The 26,223-nt window shown below is 45.1% G+C and overlaps 1 protein-coding gene across 1 annotated transcript in view; it reads right to left on the bottom strand.

Moving 5' to 3' along the window:
- LOC146830204 (E3 ubiquitin-protein ligase TRIM39-like) overlaps window positions 1-26,223 on the bottom strand; it is a 259,126-nt gene that overhangs the window by 99,064 nt on the left and 133,839 nt on the right. The window contains exon 2 of the mRNA XM_085603700.1: window positions 8,423-8,518. Within this exon, the coding sequence (XP_085459826.1) occupies window positions 8,423-8,518 (96 nt within the window). The remainder of the gene's footprint in view (window positions 1-8,422; window positions 8,519-26,223) is intronic.

The following is a 26,223-nucleotide window of genomic DNA, read 5'->3' as shown; positions in this document are numbered from 1 at the left end:
CACTTTAGGTGCCACGTCACAGCGGCAGTAAAACTGTGCGCACAGACCCTGCAATGGCAGAGGCCTGAGTCAGGTTTGAAAGGCTACTTTGGTGGGTGGCGCAAGCAGCGCTGCAAGCCCACCAGTAGCCTTTAATTTACTGGCCCCGGCTATATTAGATACCATTTTACTGGGGACTGATAGGTAAATTACATACGCCAAACAGGTTTAGACCAATCTTACCATGTTTACCACAGAAACCACACGCACTTTACACTGGACAGCAGTGCTAAAGTGCCCAGAGTCCTAAAACCACCAACACCAGGTCAGAAAAAAACTAGGAGGAAGTCAAAAAGTTCAGCGATGACCCTGCAAAAAGGGACAAGTCCAAAAAGGTGCCATTGGTGGTCTGTGAGCTGCGGGTTAATGTGAGAGTGGGCAGGAAGCAGTGTGAGCTTGGCCACTCTGTATGGCATGAAGTGTTCTGGTCAGTTAGACTGATTCCTACTTAGAGTGCATTGCCTTAGTCCAGCTTGCTGGTATGAGGGCTTGGGCCATGGTTGTGCATGTGTTGACCAGGAGCCATTTCAATTTTTTTTTGCATGTTGAGGGTGTGGAAGCAGGAGGAGGAGACTATGCTAACTTGGCTGATCATAGATTTCTGATTATCAATCAATATTCCCAGGTTCTTTGCCAGGGTATCAGAGCAAGGTGAGGGTCCGAGGTTTGCGAGGTGTGCGAGCCACCAGGTGGAGGTCCATGGTGAGGCCTCTCTGTCAAAGAATACTACTTCAGTTGTGTCCATGTGAAGTATTAGACAGCTGGTTTTCAGCCATCTGATGACTTTGGACATGCAGGTGGTGATTTTGGTCTAGGTGCAAGAGGTTTTGTTTTGTTGGATTAAAAGAGGATATGTGTGTATTTTCGGTATATGGGATATGTTGATTCCTGTGGATTGGATTAAGTTTCTGAGTGGAGCCATGTGTTTGTTGAAAAGTGTAAGGCTGAGGGGTGATCCATGAGGTACTCCGCAGTTGAGGCCAGCTCTTTGGGGACATTGAATAAGGATGGGGTGGGAGATGGTTCCAAAGATGAGGGCTGTGGTGTCTCCCCTGTCCATGATCAGTCGGATGTTGCCTATGGCAGTATTGAGGATGGGGTCGGGGGTGTTATTTAGACTGAATCCAGCTTGAGTAGTATCGAGGAGGTGGCTCGAACTGAGGTGGGCGGATAGTCGCTAATTGATGATTTTCTAAACAACTTTCACTTAGTAGTCTAGCAGGGAGACTGGGCCATAGTTGACCAGCATCTTCAGTAATGCTGAGGGTTTCTTTAGGTGGTGAAATAACCTGGAAAGGTTCCAGGCATCTGGGAAGATGGCTGTGTGATTGGAGTCATTCAGAGCTGGGGTTAGAGGCACAGAACTTTGGCAAAGATGTGGCGGGGTTAGGGGTCCGAAGGTGCTCCAGGGTATATGGACTATATGGTCATGGAGGTTTCCTGTGTGGTGATGGTGGGTCAGGGTCCCTTGGTGGGTTTCTGTGGGTTGGTCTCAATGGGTTTCAACAGGAAGGAGGGCTGAGAGGGTGTACGGGCCAGTCTGGAGCTCAAAGTTGTTGATGATGTTGCTGATCTGGCTCTAAATCTCATAAAGTAGTTTTCAGTTGCCGTCTTATCCCAAATATCCGACAATACACTCTTCTCTAAGGCCAACCTTATATGCTTCACCTTTGACATTCCTACTTTCTTCAGAGTAACCGCTCTAGAAAAATTGTGTTGTGGGGGGGCCGCCAGAGTGCCTTTGGCAAAATGGTGGCTTTTTAAGATCACTCTAGTGGGAGGATCATTAATTTAACAGCACTATTCTCCATAAGTAAACATCTGCTGAGATCCCCTGCAACAAGCTGTGAGACATATGACAAAAAAAACACAGGCTCATATGTTGGGGCTATACAGCCATCTGCTGGGGGAAGTCCAGTCAACCCCCTAGGCCCAGGTGGCCATCTGGGTCGAGCCTGGTACTTGAGAAGTCTCCAACGTGGATTGGAGTTGTACCAGAGTAGGTGGGAACTACCAGGCAGCACAGCTGCCCAACATCCACCAATTGCTTGGACATTGTAAACAGAGACACTGTGCGCTGTAATAAATTGCGTGTACCCAACAAGAAAAACAAAGCTGGCCAGTCCACTAAAAATTGATCAGGCCACTCCTGGACGGGCGCCAACGGTAGTGGGAGACTGAGGATCCAGAGTGTTGCCAGGAGGATGGGGTGGCCCTTGGTGAAGGAAGGACTGAAAGGTAGGTGCCTCAACCACCAGGTTGGGTGCAGTATTTTGAGACTGTAGAGGAGAACGTGATCGACATCTGATGTGTAGCGGTAAACAGGGGAGGTGGAGGCCCAATTATAGCTTGCAGCGCATTATTGCCTACAGTGCGATGGTGCAAGTCTCAAACAAACCTACGAGGGAGGAAAAGAATGTTCTGGACCTCTGAACATCATGCATAGAAACTATGGGAGAACTCCTTGGAGGCGAGGAGGAAAATAAGAGACAAAACAGGCGTCCTTGCGAGCTACAGCTCAAGACATTGGAAACCGGTGCTTGCTCCCATTCAGAACCTGCATTGCAGTCCCTGACAGCCACCATTTGATTGGAGTGGGTTTTTGGCCAGTGGTTGACTTTCATGCACACACATTCTATGGAAAACATGTCAAGATGGACAAATTGGACACTAAGCGGACTTGCCTCACTTTTGGCACCCAAAATTGTCATAGACGTCTGCAAGAAGAAGAAATGCTACAAAATAAGTCCACTGAGGTAACATAATTATATTGCCACGTGTGCACAACAAATCTGAACAGGTAATAGAACAAGATGAAATACATTTCCCATTCTCTCCAATCCAACACTAGCACAATACACGCGTATGATAGTAAAGTGGTATCACATGGACAGTGATTGGTCAGGATAGAATTTATAGGGCTCTAAATGATGTAGGACATCTAAGATTCCTACAGTCCTTTTCAAAGAAAGTAGCTTCTAATATTTTCCATAGGGTTCATATTTTTCAATGACCAAAGTGCATGATATTTCACACCAACTGTATACCAGAGATGCAGATGCCATTCATGTATGTGCGGCATGGTCTTAGTTCCCCATGATAGAGCAGATGTTACATCAAAAGGATTTTATGATAAAGCAATGATATATGACAGCTTCTGTGAAAAGTCATAGAAAATGTGTGCAAGTTACACGTTATGAAAATGACACAAATATACGGACTATAGTTACTGGATCGTAAAAGCATGCAGAAGAAAGATAGATTTGAGACGTGTTATTCGTTTAACTAATGTAGATGTGATTTTTAATGTGTTAGAAATACGTAAGAGGATAAAATTCTCAAGTTATGGATTTAGGGGCATATTTACAAGCCTCTATCACCACCAAAACGTCACTTTTAAAGACATTGTGGTGGCGATACGGGCACCGCCTCATTTACAATGCCTTGTGAATACGGCCCCCTTTCACACTATACTTAGCGTGAAAGGGGCGGGCAATGGGTGTTGCTGTGGGCGTTCCACCACAACGCTCATTCTGTAGAATGTATTTTACATATAAACTAGTTTAATAACACATAAAAGAAAATGTTTAGACAAATTATTATTTATATGCACATGGTGGTACTTGCAAAATGTATGAGTAGTCGTATACTTATATGTATTGATTAAAATGTTTATTAATGTATTAATGATATATTTGAATTTATATGCCTAGTTTTCCTTTTAATGTGCGATTCATAATTAATATGAACTTGTCAAATATTAGCTTACGTTTATGTAGGCCACATTCTTTCAGTGAAGGCATGGACCGGTTTTACTAAAGCGTATGGGAACTTGTCACTGTATTGGCCGTAGTATTGAAATAATAATTGTTACCTTTGACATCGCCTGTCCTGAGCAGTGCACGTGCTACAATTTCTGCTACGCTCTAGAACAGCTGCCTGGGAAAGTGCCATTTCAAATTCTTGTGCCCTTTTTCCTCAATATGCCATTGTGCAATGTGTGGCATGATTGAATAACTTGAGAAACTGCGTAATGGATCCACCTATTTTCCCGGATTTGTGTCTTCTTTACTGCCGCATCACGCTCATCCTACACGAACTGGTAAATGGACTGAGTGGTCTGACTAATTGAAGTGATGCCAGGAGGTGCCACCCCAAAAACTGATGGGGTATGATTGCGTGTCATAAGAATCTTGCTGTTACAGAGGCAGACTAAGACAGAGTATTGTCTTGACAGACTGAACTGGCGGCTTGGAACTTTGCTGATGTCTCCTAAGAGTCTTTGAGGGAGATTCACCCGGCTGCCTTTCCACATCGGCGCATGCGCTGCCTGTGTTTGGAGGTCTACCTCGGCTGAGGGCGATCGCCCCACTTAATCACCTTATGTTCCCTGGATCCAGAAGGTTTGCTATATTTCATTAAATCATTTATTATTTTCATTCTAATCTGAATTCTAAATTCATTTAAATGTAAAAAAATGTTCATCTTTTATCTGATAATCTAAAATGCTCTACCTGCTCTGACTCTGCTGACCCGATTCATCGATACTTCTGAATGAACGTTGTTCCTGGATCACCCTATGTCCAGAGACAAATGTGAGAGAGGAGCTTTTAATCATCCATTTCTGATTATACTATTTCTTTTAGCTATAAATGAATTCTTGGACCGAATTATCCTTGCTCACCAACGATTCTTTAGATTTGGGTTTGTGGTCAGTTGTCAAATTTGTTGTTATAAAAATTGATAATTATTATATCTTCCTTCCTGGGGTGAATAATATGAGCTGGTAGAAATGAGACGTAAGGTGCCTCTTCTTGGTTTGTGGATCCAGACTAGTGGAAGTGAAGGTAATGAACCCACCCTTGGCTCTCCCCGTGCTAGAAGGAGCTGCACTGGCATTTAATGATCCGAGCAGTCCCCCAGGTCCCCTGGATACAGGGGATATCAGCCGATTTGACATATTTTAGCCAGTCCTGTGTGTTTATTTTTTTGGTAATACCAGCTATATTCCATGCAATTACTCTGATCACTATCTTCTCCCTCTCCGGAAGGGGGACTTTGTATTCTACTTACAGGGGAAGTTTGCCCATTTAGTCATCCTTAATCCAATTGACTCAAATGGGAAAAGCTGTTATAGGATGACAGAGGAAATGGGGGCAGTCCCACAGACCCATGATTTTGTCTCTGTGGCCTGTAGGAAAAGCTGAGTGGAAGGGCCTTCGTGGAGGATGGAGACCCCCCATCCAATTATTCCGTATTAGGATGTCCTTGGTAATTACCTTGTCTTTGAAATGAATGACAACACAATCTAAGTTGTCTATTTTCTCCCAGCCTACCCTTCCAACCAAAGAGATGTTATCATGTGTCAGTGCATTTCCCTCTGTTCTACAGTTGAGCCAGTGGAAGACCTTATTAAGGAGCTGATCGTTGTTTTCTCTTGCTTCCCATCTCAGAGGGTCCACTCCCTTTAACGCAACTACGACTGGTGGAGGCAGATGCAAGGCTGGCAAAGACAGAGAGTCCACAGTTACTTTAATCGTTTGGCCTGTGGAGGAGCATGAAACTGTTCCATTCCGGGAAGTGGCTTCCATCTGGGTATTATCACGAACTATGACTTGTGCACAACTTTCATTGTTGGACCACCAGGCCGAAGTTCTCGACTCCTGGTCCTCAGGAGGGTCTGGCTTCATGAATTCACAGCTTGACCCCCACTTGAGGGAATTCTACGCTGGAGTTGCTTCTAATTAAGAGTATTCAACAGATCCTGGACTGTTTCTATCCAATTTTCAACCAGCTTTCTTGATTTTCTGAGCATCTCAGCCATGGACCCCAGTTTAGACAATGCGTCCTCGATTCTGGTTCACAATTCCAGAATGGGAGCCATTGCTGTCGAAACAGCACTTGACAGCTTTCTTACAATATCTTCCACCAGATGGGCATTGTTCTCCCCGCCATGCTGCGCTATTTCATTTTCCAAGTTTTGAGCTGGGCTAGGGGTTTGTGGGGGTAGGCCAAGACAGGCTGGTTTTGACTACCCACTCCCTTCCACTCTTTTCGTTTTTTCACTTTTAGTTCATGGAATGATTGACCTCCCCTGCAGGATCTTCTCTAAATACTGATGGAATTTTTAAATTCATTCCCTTCAGGAAACTATTGTGTAATTTGGACCATAGTGCAGCTTGAAAGGGGGCCTTATTTACAAGGCAGCGTTAAGCCACATTAAGTGGATTAACACTGCCTTGTAAATAAGGCTAAGCCACCACAATGTCGGAAAAAGTGACGTTCTGGTGGCGATAGGGACTTGCACATATGCCCCTTACAGTCTTGTGCAGGAATAACACACCCTCAGCAGCCCAGTGCCTAGTATGGTAAAAAAGCACTGCAGAATAAAGGGTATAGAGTGGGAAAAATGATATCTAAGTGGTAAGAGGGGCAGGGCACAGTTGGAATAATGTGACAAAATATAAACAATGCTTCCTAATAAAAGAATGAGATATTTACAAAATAATACAGATCTTTGCAGTGAATCTGAGTTTGAAATTAAACTGTAAGAACACGTTAAGTACATCCTTAAAATCTCTTCACCAACTCCCAGTTCCACACAGGACTGAATCTAGAAGGCTCTGTTTTATTCATAAAGCTGTGAAGAGCGTGGTGTGGCCAAGAGTCGGACATGGCAGTTATGTTCTTCTCAAGCTCCTGGACGAGGGACGACACGGGTCATCCACCTGTGAAATGAGATCATCCTCCTCTGGAGGAATCCTGGCTGAAAGGTGAATACGAAGAGGTACCCCATGGTGGTGTGAGGGACTGAAACCTAGAGTCGGGGTGAAAGTCATGACAGAGCGCCCACACCACCCCCAAGGTCCGCTGTTGATCCAAAAGATCTTCCGCAACCATCAAGAAATGGAAATAATTACTGTCAAAGGATTACAGCTGGTCAAAAAGTTCCTCTAAATCCATGAAGAACTGGAAATAATCACTGTTGGTGGACCTCAGTGGGTTCAATGGTTCTAAGACCCATCAAATATTTACTAACAGTGGATAGGATATGTTCAATTGTTGCTCAAGACCCATCGATATCTTTAATTTCTCCATTCTTCCAGAGCCATCAGGAACAGTACATCACTGGCAGTGGAACTCAGCTGGTCCAACAATTCTTAACCCTTAATGAGCAGAAAATAATCACTGACAGTGGATCTGGGCTGCCCAATAGTTCTTCAAGACCTATCAATAACTTTTATTTTCCTGACGAGGTTGGTCTGAGACATAAATCTCTTTTCCAAGGAGGTAAGCTCCACATTCCTCAGAGAACACTAACCTGACCTATTCCATCACAAAGCTTCAGGTCACAATATTGACCCTAAAAGCCTTACAGCTAAAGTGGTCGACCTCGAAGCTAGGTAACCGGGTTCGAGTCTCGGCAACGACGCTCAACATCCTGTGGTTTCGCAAGTCACTTAATCTCCCCGTGCCCAACAAAATGGTTGCGTACTTGTGTAACAAACTGGTGCTTACGTAAAGCACTCTGATACTTGATATCTTTGGGTCCAGTTTGCGCTATGTAAAACCCTAAAAAGAGATTTTTTTTTTTTTAAAAAGGTCAACAAACACAAATCTTCGACAACAATAAGGCTCTGTTGATCTAACACCGACACACAGCAATGTTGAACTCACAAAATTTACTGTTCTAAATTTAGTTCTAACATATTCCAAGACTGATCCCATTTTGATACTAAATGCACCTCAACATCGTAGCTGAATTCCACACAGAATAATGCATGGGCATAATCACGCACATATGTGTATAGAAACTCACAGATGAACACACTCACACAGAGGCATGAAAGCACATATCCACAAATCCTTCCACATCTGAGCATACACAAACCTAAAATAGATGGGTGCACACAAACCCAAACATACACACACACACACATGGAAGTGCACACTTACAGAGAGGTCATCGAAAACATACACAGACAGACAAATGCAGTCCCACAGATGACTGGAACCATGCACACACAAACACACCAGCAGACACATGCACAAACACCGACACACAGACACTCAGAGCCAGATGACTAAGATCTAGACATGCGTACTCCAAAATAGACCATGAAAATGTGTGACTGCTACCTTGAGCCTGAAATAGTAAATCTTGCTTTTGCTTCTCTGATGAAGATCCCTGGAATGATCTGGGTCCCTGGGCCCTCAGGACAGAAACTCTGCAGACAGCATATTTACCTGCTGGAAGCAAGGCCCAGGCTGGAGGGTGAACCATTGGCTTCTCTGCATCTCTAACCTAGACCGGCTCATGCAGAGATCTAAACATACACAATGACCGGTGTTAAAATGCACAAGACTCACGGCTGCCACTCACCCTCATTGTGTTATATTGTTCCTCTTCCTTGAGTTTACACTCCAGAATGTATCCCATTTCTTCCTTCAGAGGACACAGCCAGCCCTGGAGCTTCACCTGTAGAGAGCAAAGTACAGGAGTGACAAATGTAGATCTGTCAACTGAAGTTGGTCATATAATATTAATCATTACATGATCATCCACACAAAGCAGATGGTGAGCAAAATTACACATGTTCACACTAAAGTACCAGTCACACGTATCTTGATCACACATTTTAACCACAGATATCCAGACTGCAAGTATCAGTCACACATCTTAAATATATATTTCTGGAACATAAGTACAGATTGTAAATACTAGACCACATGTGTCCAGGTCAAGTGTACTAGCCACATATGTACAGATTATAAGTTTCAAATTGCATGATTTCAGATCATGTGTACCAGCCACACACATACAGATAGTAATTACCAGGTCATATGTTTCTAGATCATGTGTACTAGGCCAAACATATAACTTTTTTAGGTCTAGCCACACATGTACTAATTGTACGTATCAGATCACATGTTTTTTAGATCATGCGTACCAGGACACACATGTATGGATTTTAGGTTCCACCCACACATGCACGGATTGTACGTTCCAGCCAGACATGTATAGAATGTAAATTCCTGACCACACATTTCCAGATCATGTGTACCAGCCACACATATATGGATTTTAAATTCCAGCCACACATGTACAGATTTAAAGTACCGAAACACGATTCCAGATCATGTGTACCAGCCACACTTATCCACATTGCGGTTTCCAGGACACTCTTATCCATATTAAAATACCCGAACAGTCACATCCTGAACATGACACAAGCTGCCTCCCCTCAGACTGATTAGCCCTCTCTTTACAGCCATGTTTGCGTCTTCGGCACCTCAGAACCGTTTTCATTCCAATTTCATATAATGACAGCTTGATTTTCCCTTATAGAGCAGTCCTATCTACTACTAAATCTAATACAGGGTCTGTGATCGGCAGGCTGCCGACCTTACAGGGTCTTTGATAGGCAAGCTGCAGTCCTTACAGGGTCTGTGATAGGCAGGCTGTAGTCCTTGCAGGGTCTGTGATAGGTATGATGCAGTCCTTATGGGGTCTGTGACGGCAGGCTGCAGACGTTAGAGAGTCTGTGATAAGCAGGCTGCAGTAGTTTCAGGGTCTGTGATAAGCAGACTGCAGTCTTTACAGGGTCTGTGATAGGCAGGCGGCAGTCGTTACAGAGTCTGTGATAAGCAGGGTGCAGTTCTTACAGGGTCTTTGATAGGCAGGCTGAAGCGCTTACAGGGTCTGTGATAGGCAGGGTGCAGTTCCTACAGGGTCTGTAGGAGGGAACAAGCACCAGCTCCATATAGATTCATTGTTAGGGGAGAGGCAGTCACAACCAGCGAGAACAGATACCAGTCCCCTACAGACAGGCAGCAAAACACAGTGTTTGACCAGGGTACAGGCACCCGCCTCTTACACGGTCTGTGAGCGGAGGGCAGTGACATCTTAAGGATCCACGGCTCCAAACTAACGATCATGCCATCCCATACCCTTAAAGCCGACCTTACCATTACCGCTTATATGGCATCATCTTGATCCAAGCATCAGACTCAGATCTCAATAAATTCCCTAACTTTTTCGCCACCCTTAAGAAACTAGTTCTTAACTCATCTACGCACCCTCTGGGCCTGTCACACTATGACTCCCTTCGCAGTGCAGGTCCACTCAACTCCAATCCCAAGAGTAAGGGCCTCCCACCAAGACCTACTAATGCTGCTGCTTCTCCCTCTTCCACACCCTCGCTCCCTCCCTCTGGTCCAATTGGCACGAACCCCCCCCCCATCGTGATCCCCACTCAGTCCAATTCCAGAGACAGCCTTTCCCCCAAGGTGTTCATAGATCTTCCTTACTCCCCCCCAACCTCTAGCATCAGCCACTAGGTTTTCTCCTCCACCCCGCTAGGAAACCTTGCTCCTTGCCCTCTCGCCCAGTGTTAGAACTGGGGGTCTCTAGTTGGCAGAGGTAGGTACCTTTGACCAAATAGGGACCCTTGCTTCTAAGTCAGGGAAAGGGATTACAATCCTGTATAACCCCTGCTCACCCCCTTGGTAGCTAGGCGCAAGCAGACAGGCTTATCTCAGAGGCAGTGTGTTCAGCATTTGTGAACACATACAGTAATACAGTGAAAATACTGCAGATGGACACCACACAGGTTTTATAAAAATAAGTATTGTTTATATAGACTTAACACAAGACCACAAACAACAAAAATCCACAATACTGTGCTTAAAATAGACTTAAAGATGGTAGAAGTAACTTAGTTCAAGTTGATAATAAATGCAACACATTTCTCACAAAAGTACCTGGATGCGTAACGCAAAGCGAACAAAGGTTCGCAGGGAGGGTGATGCATCGGTTCCTTGCTTCGGGGAAGGCGATGCGGTACTCCTCAATGCTTGCACATAGTAGGGGATGCGTCTTGTTTCTTACTGGAGAGGAGGTAATGCGTTGATTCTCGTACTGCGTTCCGGTTACGATGCGGCAAGATGGCGCCTCGATGCGACAATCCGGTGCAATGCGATAAGATGGCGCCCTTGATGTGGTGCGACGACGTGAAGACGATGCGTGCACGCCCAACGGCTGTACAGCGAACTCTGTAACTTTAGAGCCACGACAGGCCCTGCGACACGCTTCTCCGGTGATGTGACGGCGACCCTTGCGGTGGTGACATGCTTCTTCTCGTTGAGTCGCGCTTCTAGCTCCCAGCGACACGCAGGCTTCTGCAGACAGAATTCCCAGCAAGGAAATTCAGAGGGGAGCTGGTGGTGAAGTCTTTTGTCCCGGAGACTTCAGCAGGAGTCCAGCACAAGTTCAAGCCCTTGGAGAAATATTCTGCAAGATGATGAAAGTTCTTTAAAAGTTTCTTCTCCTTTTCTTGGCAATGAAGACACCACTGCAGGCAAACCCAGCAACACAGCACTCTGGCAGGGGGGCAGTCTAAACTTCTGCATCTTCCTTGGTTCTTCTCCTTGGCAAAGGTTTGTCTTATTTTTCCAGAAGTGATCTAAAGTCCTGGGGTCTGGGCCCCAATATTTATACTGCAAAATCCTTTGTCCTCTGAAGGCAGAGGGTCCTGTACCTAGTTCAAACCAGTTCTGGGTGCTTTCTGCCAGAGTACACCTCCTTCCTTTGTCAGTGTGGGCCAGGGTCCTCAGACACACCACAGTAAGTGGAGCCAGCATTGTGGAAGGCAGGCACATCCTTATTCAGACCCAGATGCTAATCCTCCCACTACTCAACATGCAGATAGGTCTATTCAGTCCTGTGCTGACTCACTGTCTCCTGGAGCCTCTCCAGCCCCTGTCACTCACAAACCAGACATGCAATACACAAGCTAGCAGAGGCAGGCTGGATGGTTAGGTAAGAAAATACCTACTTTCTAAAAGTGGTATTTTCAAACACAGAATGTTAAAACCAACTTCACCAAAAGATGTATTTTATCATTCTGAGTTCAGGCATACTAAACTCGAATTTCTTCCATGTTCCCAGGGTCAGTTAGGATTATAAGATGTTATAATCAAACTGCCCATTCTGGCCTATGGGGACAGGTAGCCTTTCAATAGTGAAAATGCCATACACATCAATGCATGTCCTACCCTTCACATACAATGCACCCTGCCCTTGGGCCTACCTTAGGGGTGTCTGATATGTAGAAAAGAGAAGGTTTAGGGACTGGTAAGTGGGTGCACTTACCAAGTCCACATAGCAGTACTAGACTGCACACAGGCTCTGCAATGGCAGGCCTGAGACACACTTTACAGGCTGCTTCTGTGGGTGGCACAATCAGTGCTGCAAGCCCACCAGCATCATTCGATTTACAGGCCCTGGGCACACATGGTGCACTATACTATGTACTGACAAGTAAACCAAATAATCCAATCATGGAGTCACTAATCAATACATCAATTTCACACAGGGAGCACTTGAACTGTGGCACTGAATAGATAAGTTCTTTTTAAGATAGTGCACTATATCTCCCATAATGCATTTCAACGGTCAAGTGAAATACGAAATAAATAGCGAGGTGTCTTTTACACATAATTCATCATTTTTTTGTCAATCTAATACATCGTGACAATAAAGAGGTTCCAAATGGTTATGGACTTCCCAACAATAATTGTCTATTGAGTGAGTTTTTATCGCACTGTCTAATTTGGTCCACGTGAACCGGAAGTAGTGGTTGTATACTTCCGGGTCCCTTGTTATTATCGGTATGAGTGAAACCACAATATAAAGAAGCACTCGGCTCTACTGCGTGGGCTCCATTCGGGAGAAGCACGCGGAGTGAGTTGGTGAGTCTTGTTCCATCTAAAGAGCTTCTTGCCTAACACGGTTGTCTTTTAGAAATTCACATACGTGATTAATAAATAACTAGATGGTAATGAGGCATTTTGTGAGAGGTGTAAATGTGTTTCCTTTGAATCGATCTTGTGCAGGATACAGCTATGAGAAGGTGTCTTTGGACTGATGATTATAGAGTTTTTGAGCGATCGATTGGCGGCCACATTGAATATTGAGATGAGGTGCTGCTTTCGGTTGCTTCAACACGGAGATTGATGGATATTGGACCTACATTTATCTGTTGACTCGTATTATAGTACTTGGATCATTCAGAAAGTACAATTACTCAGTCCTGAGAGCACAATTGTTTTAATAATGGTCAATTATTTAATTGTGTAATATGATTTCTATACCCAAAATGGTGAGGTAATATGTGTATATTTGCCTATGTTTCACTTTTTAGACACCCGTGTGTAAGGACCAATGAAAGGTATTGGCAGGTATTGAACTGCTTAATGGTGAGGACAATGTTCTTAATTTTTTCACTTTATTTCTTGCGTGTGCCACTTGGGTGGTTTTTGGCACATAATCTTTATACACTTAGTGATAGACACTTGAGATGAATAGTAAATGTGAAATATTGAAGGTTGTTGTTTTATGTGTTGCAGCAAGAAGACCCAAATGATGTTGGTCATTCATGATACCTATAGAATATGAGTATAGTTTTTGTTATATTTCTAAGCAGAGCGACAAGACAATGGTCCTGATGAATGCCATGAATTCATATCGACTGGCAGAAACATGTTGACCTGACCTAGTCAGATAAGAAATATTTGTATTCTTATCGTCACACTACTTATTTTAAGTCCATCCATTAAGGAGAGCCAATAAATAATTTTTCTCCATATAGAGATGGTTTTATCTCACAATTGATATTATTTTTGCACTCTGCCCCTTATTTTTGCATTTTGCCCCTCATTCACATACCCACATTGGAGTGTAGAACACCTCAAGCTCCTCTCCTGAGGGAGAGTTGTAGCCCACACAGAGTACCTTGCGGACACTGTGTGTAAGAGGGGACCCAATGATGAAGCATGTCACCATCTTGGTGAGTGAGGGTTCTCGTCTTTAAACTTAAAACTTTTTATAGGTATAATTCTGTACATTTTGAAATTCTTCCTCAATATTTTTCCATTACGGTACTTTTTGCGAGTTTCTGATATAGGAGTAGTATCGTTGTGGTCTATAAAACTCCTTTGTGGCCTTTTTGTGAGATCACATGCACTGAATAGCAGTGGCACAGTGCCCAAAGAATCTGAACCAGCAATACATATCAAAAGCAGAAGAGGCAATCAGTAAAAAAAATGGAAGGGAGACTCACGCCAATGGTACCAGGTCTAACACCCAGTAACTAACAACCACCTCACCCTCAGCTCACCGACCTTTCCCGCAACATTCCCGGATCCCCCTCCTTTTGGAGATTGCCTAGCCCTCCTCTCTCCCGGCCTCCCGGTAACCCAACCATAGGAGGGTCGAGCTTCCTTGCCTGGCCTCCCACACTTGCCAAGAGACCCTGTGCTGACCCCCGGGTCCGCAGCCCGCAAGCTCAACCCTTACCCTTGGACTTTGAAACCCTGAACACCAGAGCATCCATCATAGTTCAGAGAATCCTGAAATCCCTATCTGATCTGAAGAACATCCTTCTCCTCACTGAACACTCTATCGCCACCTCCAAGCACTCTCTTAACTCTGTACCCCCATTCTCACCTTTCCCACTCTCAAGCCCATGCCGCTGGCCAACCGACACCTTTGCCCTTGCAAACTTCCTAATCACCTCTCGGAGGAGGAGACCCTAACCCTCCTCTCACCCTACTTGAGCCCCCCCGAAACCCCCTGTCCTCCTGACAAGGAAGTTGACTGCCTGATTGCCACTATCACAATCAACACAACCAGATTATCATCCCTCCGTAGCAGAGGGGTAAACAGTAACAACTTAACAAAAGTTCCCTTAACTTCCCCTTCTTACAATATTCATCTCTGATGCCCCACTCTCCAGCCTCCTTCTTAACTGCCGGTCAGCTGCGAGACACGCCTCAGACATCGCCGCCCTCATCCTTAACCACAACACCGATGTAGCTATCCTAACAGAGTTGTGGCCCAATGAATCCTCATCTCCCTACCTTGACCTATTGGTGCCGCCCAACTATTACATCACCAGACTTGACAGACAAATTGAGAAGGAGGGAGACATTGCTTGCATCTACCGCTCAGACCTCCTCGTCAGAGAACTCCACGCTGAACCTTCGGATTCTTGCGAATATCTTGCCCTCTCCATTAGTAGTACCACTTCTCAGCTATGCAAACTGCACATCTTCTACCACCCCCAGGCAGGAACGACACTTTCTCTGACCTCCTCATGGAAATCATCACTGCTAAGGTCTCGCCTCACTCCAATGACATTATCCTCTGTGACTTAAATATGCATTGGAATGACCCCAATAACTCCCAGGTCAACGCTGACAAAGTTTTCCTTGCTGATCAATCACTCACCCAGGCCTGCACTTTGCCTACCCACACAAAAGGCACTACTTTGGACTGTATTATCGCTAAGGCTTTGGCGGTCAAGCTGACTTCAATAGAGCCATGTGACTGGTCAGATGACCTTCACTATACCTGACCACCGCCTGAAAAAACTTGGATAACCGGTGAAACCAAAACGCTGGCTCAGAGACTCTAAGAGCCTGGACCTCGAGAAACTGACAGTCCTCTGCGAGAAAGAGCTTCTCCCCCCCCCCAGAATCTATCTAAGGTCAACGACCTCACAGATCACTACAACTCGACTATGACTAACATTTTGGACAATCTGGCCCCGCTTAAGCTCAAAAGGTCCTAAATCAAAGATAAAAACCCTTGGTTCAGAGGACCCCTCAATGACGAAAGGAGAGCTCTCCATCTGAAAGAGAGGAACTGGAGACAGCACTCCCTCCTTAAACTCCTCCGTCAGGCCAGAAATACGTACAACAAGAAGATCCTTTTGTCCAAAAAAGAGTTCTTCAATTCAGAGCTGAAAAATGCCAAGAACAGACCATGCAAACTTTTCGAAATAGTCACACTTCAATCAAACAAACTAGCAAAGTCATCAAAAGAAACCACTAAATCCACAATAACCTGCGATGAGTTCTCCTCCATCTTCATAACCGAAATCAACTCGCTTGGTAACTAACTCAATGCTTCCTCAAACTCCCCTCCTCCTCTATCTGGGACCCTTCTCTCCTCTCATCCCCACCAAGCAACACCCAAAAACAAGGCTCACTGGTCCAAATTCGAACTTTATGATGACCATTCCATCTCAAAAGTTCTATCCTCCTTAAGACCGAATACCCACTTTAACGACCCGCTCCCCGCCAACTGCTTGGCAGCGACCACCTCACTCATCACTCCCATCTGGACTACCGTTATCAATGCTTCCCTTCTCCAGGGGACAATAGCCGACTCACTGAAAACCGGGCAAGTCATCCCCATCCTAAAAAAACCCACTCTGAATCCGGAAATTCCAGATAACTTCAGACCCATCTCGAAAATCCCTCTTCTCGCGAAAGTAGTGGAGAAATGTGTAGCTACAACTAAGCCAGCACATCGCCAATTTCAATCTACTCAACGAATTCCAATCTGGGTTCAGGCCTGGGCACAGCACTGAAACTACTATTCTTCCCATCGTTGATGATGCTCTCCTAGCCCTTGACCAAGGCAAAACCTGTCTTCCGATCCTCCTGGATCTCTCCTCGGCATTCAGCATGGTCAGCCACAAGAAACTCCTTGAACGCCTCGAACATAGGATGGGCTTAGGAGGTACCGTCATCAAATGGTTTGGTTCCTTCCTCCTGAACCCCACACAGAGATTCCTTGTCAACAACAACCTATCTGCTCCCTCCTCGATCTCCATCGGTGTCCCGCAAGGCTCCACTCTGTCCTCTACCCTCTTCAATCTCTACCTTGAAGGTTTAGCTGAAATTCTCCACTCGGCCAACATCTCCTTCCACATGTATGCTGACGATACCCAGATCTACATTAAAATCTCCTCTCTTGAGGAGATCACCCATCTAAATGATGCCCTGAAACTGACTGTCCATTGGCTTGCCAACAACCAGCTCAAACGGAATGCCCAAAAAACTGAGTTTCTTCTCATTACCCCCCCAAAAAATCTGGTGACATCCTGGTTTGGACTAACTCCATCACAGCACTCAACTGCACCCCTACCATTATGGATTCTGCCAAATCTCTTGGGATTATTTTGGACCGCAACCTGAATATGATTGAACACATCAACGCGATGGCCAAAACTGCCAGATTCCATCTGAGCTACTTGAAACAACTAAAACCATTCCTTGGGACTGCTGACATAAAAAGCCGCATTGCAGGCGTTAGTTGTCTCCAGAATCGAATATGGCTGTTCCACACTATCTGGCCTGCCTAAGACTTCAATTGCCCCCCTAAAAGCTTCCCTTAACGCAGCAGCCAGACTCTTATCCGGTTCAAAAAAATGTGACCATATCGCGCCACGCCTTTAGGCGTTGAATTGGCTTCCCCTTGAAGGCAGAATTCATCTCAAGCTGGCCTGCATCACTCACAAAGCCTTGTACATGAACTCCCCGCATATCTCGCCCAGAAAATCATGCTATCTGGGAGATCCAGAAACTCCTGATCCACCAGAGACCGTGTGCTCCAACCACCCCGCTTCCGCAAGGTAAAAACATACAATCGACCATTCTCTGGAGCTGCACCAAGAATCTGGAACTCGCTTCCTTCCTCCATCAGAAGAATACCTTCCCTGGCGCTCTTCAAAAAAGAAGCTAAAACCTTCTTACTGAGCAAATTCCTCCAATAACGCTCCCTTGGTGCATATACTGCCTTTTTCGTGATTTTTTTCTCACTTGACCTGCTACTTGTAACAACTTTTACTCCTTCCAATGCGCCCTGATCTTTGTACATATCTTTTACGTCCTAGTGTAATTAAATCGCCCGCTGATTCTGGAACTGTATTGACACTTGTATATATCCACAGTTTTGTCCTATGTTTGTCATTTCCTTAAACCCCATCCTGTATTCTGCCCACTCCATCCTGTACTTGGATCTGTACCATTTATTGAATATATCTCTTCCTTGTGCCCCATTGTACTCAAGTCATCGCTGATTTTGGAACTGTATTGACTCTTTTATATATCCACGGCTTTGTCCCACTAGTAACTTTTCCCCATCCCCCGTCCCTGTACTTTGCCCATGCCTTCATGTACGTAACGTATCTTTCCTTGTAAAGCACTCTGATACCCTAACGGGTCATGTTCGTGCTATATAAAACTTCAAATAAATAAATACATTTGTGGTGCCCTGGGCAATCTATATTTCAGGGCCTTCTGTTTGGAACAACTTTGCATTTATTACCCCTCTTCCTGATGTTGATCAATAATGAATTATATGTTAAACCTTCAGGACAACAGCCAAACGCTCAAGCTGCCTGGTATCCCATAATCCAATACTAACCAAAGAAAGATGGAACAAGCACTGGCAAAGACATTTGAATCCAGATTTTCTTTCTTGCAACAACAACATTGTATGTGGAAATCCATAGCTACCCAAGTTGTGGCACCCACTGTAGGAATATATTTAGTAAAATTCCAGATTTTCAAATCACTGTAATCAGATATACCCACTTTCTGCAACAGTGAAACCAAAGACCTGCTCTGAGGATTTCCCTAATCCTTTGTAATATTTTTCTCCTTATTTCTCTCCCTTGCCTCGTCCCTCTTCTCTTTACATGTGTGCACCTCGTTGGCTAGACAGTTACCACTGACCCTAAGAGAAATGGATGAGGCAGGATATACTAGAGAAAAATATGTGAAGTAGATGGAGAAGAGGTAGACAGAGATGATGTAAGAAGATATGTGATGTGGGGAGAGATAAAAAATAAACAGTGACAGGTGAGGTACCCAGAAGGATAGATAAGTGGAGGCAGAAAGAGGAAGATTTGTGTAGAGAACGTTCGGAAGAGAAATAGGTAAGGTTATAGAGAGAGGGAGAGATAAGGAGAAGGAAATATAGAGAGAGGCAGACAAGTTTAATACTCCAAGGGGTGAGGTAGAAAGGCAATGTTAAAAAAGAAGTGAAGTAGAGACTGATAAAGAAACTAAAAGGTAGACATACACGGATTTGCAAGGTAGAGAAAGAGTGAAAAATGGGAAGAATTATAGAAAATGGGCCAGGTACTTGGGAAGAGAAACAGGAAGGGAGAGGAGTGAAGTGTGGAAAGAGAAATATAGTCTAGAGTGAAAAGAGGACGTTCAAAGATGTGAGAAATAGAGAAAGAGTGGTGAGGTTTACACAGAGATTGAAAGTTGTGAGATAGAAACAGAGGAAGCAATGGTGAGGTAGAAAGAACTTTAAAGAAAGAGGTGGAGAGAGTTAGTTGAGGTAGAGAGTGAGGTGAAAGGAGAGGAGGGTCCAACAAGGAAGATGTGTGTTTGTGTGAGAGAGAAAGAGAAAGAGAGGGGCAGAGGAGATGACAATACAGAAAGAGGAGTGAAAGAACACAAACAGAGGTAGCAAGGAAGGAGCAGGATCTTTAGGGAGGTGACTGAAAGGAAAAAGAGGTAGAGGTAGAAGTACATATCTGGGGTTAGGTAGGGAGTAAGTAGTGGGGTTTAGAGAGGAGAGGCAGTGAATGAGATGTGAGATAGAGAGAAATGAGATAGGTGTGGTGGAGTGTTGAGATAGACAAAGGGCTGAGAGAGGTAGAGAAAGGTAAAGTAGTACAGACATGTAGCGAGATAAAGGGGAGAGGTAAAATAGATATGAGGTTGTGTGAGAAGTGAGGAGAGCTCTGGAGGGGTCTGACAGAAAGGTGGAGTGAGCTACCGAGAAAGGGATGAGGTAGAGAGAGAAAGTATGATTTTAATAGACATATGGAGTGGTAGATAGAGGTGCCAGGTCATGAGAAAGAGGTTGAGAGATGAAGTTGAGAGAGGTATATTGGGAATATTGATGGGGAGGTGAGGTATACAAAGGTGAGGTAGAGAGAGAGTATGAGTTTAATAGACAGAGAGAGTGATAGATAGAAGCGCAATGTCATGAGAAAGAGGTAGAGAGAGATGAAGTTGAGAGAGGTATATTGACGGAGAGGTGAGGTATACGAAGGGGAGGTAGAGAGAGCTGAGATGGAGAGAATGAAGGTTCAAAAAGAGGATAAGATAGACAGAGATGTTAGAAAAGAGCCTCGTCATAGGAGAGGTGAAGTAAGGACAGAGAATTGACACAAAAAACATATTTTACAATTTAATTGCCACCAACTGCCTGAGAGTGTGAGCATGACGAGTGGGCAAGCCAGTCATGCAAACTAAACTGCAGATTTTTAGGTTGAGCCTAGACCTATTGTACGTCTCTGTGGCATTTAACACACCTCCCAATTGCAATTGGCTGTTAAGTGTGGCATTTAACAATGCTGGCTTATTATTGGTGCATTGGTGGAAATGTCCCTCTGTTGTATGCTGAGTTCCCTTCCTGGCGATTTCACTCAGAGAATGCTTTTGTTGGCCATCACACTGTCCAGCGTGTGATGGCCTTTCCTCCCACCTCCCGCCTGGTAGTTGGTTCCTGACTGCACTCAGCGTAGCCGCCTGCATTCGTAAACAAGCATTGGCATAGCCAATAGGTCTCGCCTTTGGGACCTTATAAGTATTTGGTTATCCAGCACAATATCCTTGGTGCAACAACATCAAGTGTTGCATGGCTAAACACTTATAAGGTCCCAAAGGTGAGACCTATTGGCTATGCCAATGCTTGTTAAAAAGTTCCTGCAGGAACATGCAGTAGAAGGACACTGGCCACCGGAAGCCACTGGTGTAACAAAACCTGAGGGGGCCTCCCTGCAAGGCACGTTGAGGGGCCCCCTCCAGGCTCGATCAGGAGCTCTGCAGCCAGAGTGCTGTGCTGAGGGGGCCTCCTGGAGCTTGGGGGCCCCCACACCGCAGGGGCCTGTGTTACGTGCCTGCCGGAAGCAGTACTTGGTCCAGACTCTACAGCAGGAAAAAGACTTGAAGCTCAGGAGGAAAGTGAAAGCGAGGAGAAAGCGTTGACCAGTAAGGAAACCTAGAGTGAGTGGGAGGCAGCCAATTTTAAGTAAAGTGACAGGGGAGCTAAAATGGCGTTCTGTTGCAGGACACCCCCCTCCCCCCCCCCACACACACACACACACTTTGCCTGGATTTTTTATGCAATTTTGACTGTAGAGTACTGTGCCCCTGTTGTCCAGGTTCCCAGTACTAGTGTTCTTTCCCTAAAACTACCCCAATTGGACTTTCACGCCCCCTGTAAGTCCCTAGAAAATGGTTCTGGAGTACCTAGGGCATGAGGACTGCCATGAGATTTCTGGGTTATTTTTTATATTTTTTTTACAAATTAAGCATTGATACGGAGCAGACACCAGACTCCATACCACTTAAGGACCACAGTAACAATTCCCTACCAACTGAATTTTACCCCCTACACAACAACAGTAAATCAGTGTTTGGCTCAAAATACCCTTCTCATTCACCCACCACAAGAACGCACCCAACCCAAAGCCTTAAGAAATTGCTCTACAGGTGGAGAAACACTCAGACTCGTAAAAACACTTTAATGGCTACGTAACCCAGTCCGCAACAGTGTCAAATGTGCACTTGCACGCGACTGGTTAAGGAGAGATGCTGGTCAGAGACACCAAGGAGATGACGAGCAAGTGCTAAAACAAAAACATAACACAGCTTAACACCTGGGTCTTTGAATAATCCCTGCAGCACAGTGCCTGGATACCTCCCGGGTGATTAGTTGCCCTCTACAAATAACATTTGATTGCAAATTGGTAAAGGGGACTCAATTCAAGCACTTTTCAAAACAATGAGTAACTGACACCAAGAAAGAAATTCATACGGGTACAAGGGCTCACAGGAAGAAACAAACCCAATACAAAATGGTATCGCAGCAAGCCAAAATATACTCTTGCACGCACCTCCTACAAATCCCTACACTGCTGTCTCCTCCACCTTCTCTCGTCTTCTGCTGCCTCTCTGAGACACTAAGAAATATTTGTTAATTGTGGAACATTTGTTCTTCGTTAGTACGTTTGTGGAGTTCCATTAATTAGAAGGATACAGTCGCGTGGGTCTTCTGGTAGTGCGGTACACGTCTCCAACGCAGAACGGGGCCCCAGTGGCGTAACCTAAGCCCCGGGGGCCGAGCTCCAAGAGCACCCCCTCAGCAAAAATGCTGGATGGTGGCCAGGACGGGGAGCCCCCCCCATGCACTTTACAGCGCCCCCCTCGAGTTGTTACGCCACTGCGGAGCGCAACTCAGTTTTGTCGAAGGAAGAAGTCAGTGTTTCTCAGTTTCAAGTTAGATTTTTCAGAACGATGACAGAGAGCTGTGCCAAAGTGCTTACGCATTCCATCGGTTGTACAGGGACTCTTTTTCGGGTAAATACACACATGTGCTAAGTATACTGCTGGTTGCCTTAACAGCCTGTTATTGCATTTTCAAGTGCGTGTGTTTGCGTAACGATTTCGGTCTTAATGTGCACTATTGTAAGGTACTATAGCAAAAATACTGAATAATTATACCGCCGTCTTTCAATAACTTCAGATCCCCGTAGTATAATTTAAATTACAGAAAGTTTGCTGCCTCAGATCACAAGGATGAAATGCGGGCTGACCGACTGTCCCCGCAGGGGACCCTCATAAGAGGGCAGCCCCTTTAGTGCCACAAGATGGCACACTGGGCAGCCTAGTGTTTGTCCATAGACCCCGGTTGGGGTCCTCTCCGCGTCATTTCTGGCCAGTGGGGGGTCAGGGAGAGGCATATAGTCCTCCCCCGCCCCCCTGGCGGCCTCTTTGTTCCCTCGCCCTGACGCCAACTCCCTCCCTACCGCTTACCCGGCGTGTCAGGGTGAGGGGAGGAAGGATGGTCTAATCTTTTTATTTGTTTTGCAGGCGGAGTTACATGGCGATCCAGAGGCGGAAAGGTACTCAGGGGTACCCTCTTCAGGAGCACAAAGGGTGCTGAGGCCGAATATCCCCAGAAAGTCTGTGCGGTGGACCCTGGGGTGCGACGGCGCCCCATCTGTCCTACGGGCGGTTGGAAACCTGTACAACCGGGGGTCGCTTGAACGCTACGCCCCTCGTAGGGGGGGGGCGTGAGTTATATGGTGGACCAATGTTTCATCGGAAGGGGGAGGGGCTATCCCCTCACCACAACCGCTAAGCACCGATTGGCTAAGACCACGATGCAAGTTGGCCCATCAGTTGGTAGGCCGCGAGGGGCGGCTCACCTTTGGATCGCCTGTAAGATAACCCACCATGTTGGCATATTTGGTATGCTAATAAACCTGCAGCAATTTTCTCCACCAAAAGTTGTCTTGTCTGCCTATTGATGCTACCTGTATGTTGCTGCAAGAGGGCTGGTGAGTGCGGCCGATATTGGCACTATGGACACGCTTTTAAAGGAAGTGCGCCAAGTTCAACCTGCTCTCGTCAAGCATGGCAGCAACTGTTTACATTTGTGGAAAGCAGACGATAAAGTTGTGAATCACTTCTCATCAGCATCACACAAGCGGAGTGACACAGTATTTGATTTCCGAGGTAGCCAAAAAAGTAAATATTCCCTTCTCGCAGCAGAGAACCATCGACGACACTGTTCTCAAAACTCTTCTACAGACCGGGTTGATGCCCAGCAGACATTCCAGCATGAACATGCACAAGAAGGGGGAGGAGGTGGGGCAATCCCTTCCTTAAACATACCAATTCCTCCCCCTCTTCAAAGGTGCCAATGCCGACAAACAAAGAACACAATTGCCTGAACACAGCAGTGATTTCTGCGGCTGCCCTGGCGCCCGCAGGGTGCCCTAGAAGGGCGGGGCTCTAGTGTCAGCAAGCCACCAGCCCACCCCCCTTCTTCTAAGTATGGGGACCCCTCGGGAAGGAGTCCCCCTACTCTGGTAGTAAGGGGCTGCGGCGCGCAGGGCGCGTACACGTTTCGCAGACAACAGACCCCGGCTCCAAAGGCCAGCCTTTTGTTCAGTGAAGCTCTGTGCACCCTCTCCCCCACCCCTCAGGGCCCTCCGGCGGGATCCATCTTGGCGTAAAGGATGTGGTGTTTGTGAAAACTCTCAGAGCACAGGGAAGTGCAGTAGCACTCAGAGGTTTCCAGGGAGCAAATGTACTCTGGACATGCAGGCGCCACTCTGGCTTTCTACAGCCTGTTGGAGGGGAGAAAAAGAAACTCTGCCTCGTTTCGTCAAGGGTGGCATTTTATAGAAAAGGGGGTGGAGAGAATAAAATGAGGTACCCAAAAAAAAAACACAAACATCTGGTGGTTTGAGACAGGTAACATTTTCGGAGGGTATAATGAACAGTCGTGTTGGCATCTTGTATGAGGGTGTTCAGACAGGAAAACACTCTTCCATAACTGCGCAAACACAACCAGAGACACTGCTCAAACCGTACCGTATTTAAAAGGCAGCAATGTAAAAAGTACAGGAAGCGGAGCCAATGAAATACGAGTACAACGAAATGCAAGCAAGAAATGAAAAAAACCTTGCGGTTTTAAAACGTATTTAAACAAACTTAAGACTACACAAGGAGGACAGAGATATATATATATATATATATATATATATATATATATATATATATATATATATATATTATCTACTGGCAGTCGCCAGTAGATAGTTATAGTTAGGACGGTGTTTCCATAGGAAATCCGCAACATTCTATTTGGAATAACTTTGGCGCCGGTTGACGAATCCTCGTGAAATTTTCAAAATAGGTGGGGCGCTCCGCTCCGCTCCTACCCTGAAAGTCTCGGGGTGATTCGTCTAGCCGGGGCCGAGAAAAAAGGGGGGTCCCAAAATGCATTTTCCCCATGCAATTTTCCATAGGGACTTTTAGTCCAAGGTACAGCCCGAACGGCTGAACAGAATTACTTGAAATTTGGCAGAGAGGTAGTCCTGAGGTCAGGGAAGTGCCTTTTGGAGGTCTGGTGTCAATCTGTTAAGTAGTTCCTGAGAAAATCAAAAGTAAAATCATATATATATGTGGGCGGAGCCTAACCACACATCTCATCCTGAGATCTGATTGGCTGTCAGCACTTCACCCAAGAAGTGTTGGCAGCCATCTTGGGACCAATATACATGATAGCACCTCATTAAAAAGCATTGCAGTTAATAGAAGGTTTTAAGACTTTACTTACATTATAAATCATTTGTTGATGGTACCATACTCATTTTAGGAATTGTGGTATGTTCTAAGGTGATTTCACCATGTGAAAAAGCCTTCTGCTGGGATATCATGATTGAGAGAAAAATATTTTCTCATGCTTTTCCCACAGAGGTTTGGAAGGTGATCTATAAGCTAAACTGAGAGCTTATTTTCTGTAAATTCACATTATCTTTCTCAGTCATGAGAGAATGAAGTCTGACATTCTCAGTAAAACATGTACATCCAACAAGGGCAGAGACTGTCAGTTGATTCCTTTGTGTTCTACTGCAGCTTCCCAGAGAGTTCCAAAGAACAACTAGAGCGCTAACAGTCCTACTTATGATAAACGTATGGCACACCTGAAGCCATCTTGCTTGGATTAAAGTGGTAACTCTTAAAGCATTTAATTTAAAAAGGAACAAAATGAGGGTGTTCATTTTTCCATAAAAAGTATGATTAGTGCTGCAGAAAGAAAAATTAGGGCACATTTTGAGTGACTTCTCAAATCCTCTTCTATTTCATAAAAAAATTCTGACATGCAGACTGAAACATGCACTTTCAATACCAGCAGCAGTTTTCCCTGGTGAGCAGTAGCTTTACTACAGTGATCTAATGAGCAAAAAGAGTGCTAACATTCTGAATTTATGGCAAATGTGTGACACATCTGAATGCCTTCTTGATGGAACCAAAGTAAAAAACTGAAAGTATTTCCTACTGAGGAGACTGCAGTAAATGAGGAAATTAGGAAACTTCATAACAAATAAGTCTCCCAAGATGGCCACCAGAGACAAAAGAGCCCAAATGTAGCCCAAATATCACCCAGATGTAGCCCAAGTATAGCCCAATGACAGAATGTCCCAGAGTGTTCTTAAAAACAACTAGAGCGCTTACTGTCTTCATTATGACAAAAGTATGGCACACCTGAAGCCATCTTGATTGGAATAAACTGGTAACACTTGAAACATTTAATTTTAAAAGGAACACAATGAGGGGGTTCATTTTGCCATAGAAATTATGATTAATGCTGAAGAAAGAAAAAAAGGGCACATTTTGAGTGACTTCTCAAATCCTCTTCTATTTCATTAAAAAATTCTGACATGCAGACTGAAACATGCACTTTTAATACCAGGAGCAGACTTCCATGGTGAACAGTAGTTTTAC

The sequence above is a fragment of the Triturus cristatus genome, chromosome 5_1 (assembly GCF_964204655.1).
Source record: "Triturus cristatus chromosome 5_1, aTriCri1.1, whole genome shotgun sequence".
Lineage (NCBI taxonomy): Eukaryota > Metazoa > Chordata > Amphibia > Caudata > Salamandridae > Triturus > Triturus cristatus.
This window is presented reverse-complemented; position numbering and strand designations above follow the sequence as displayed.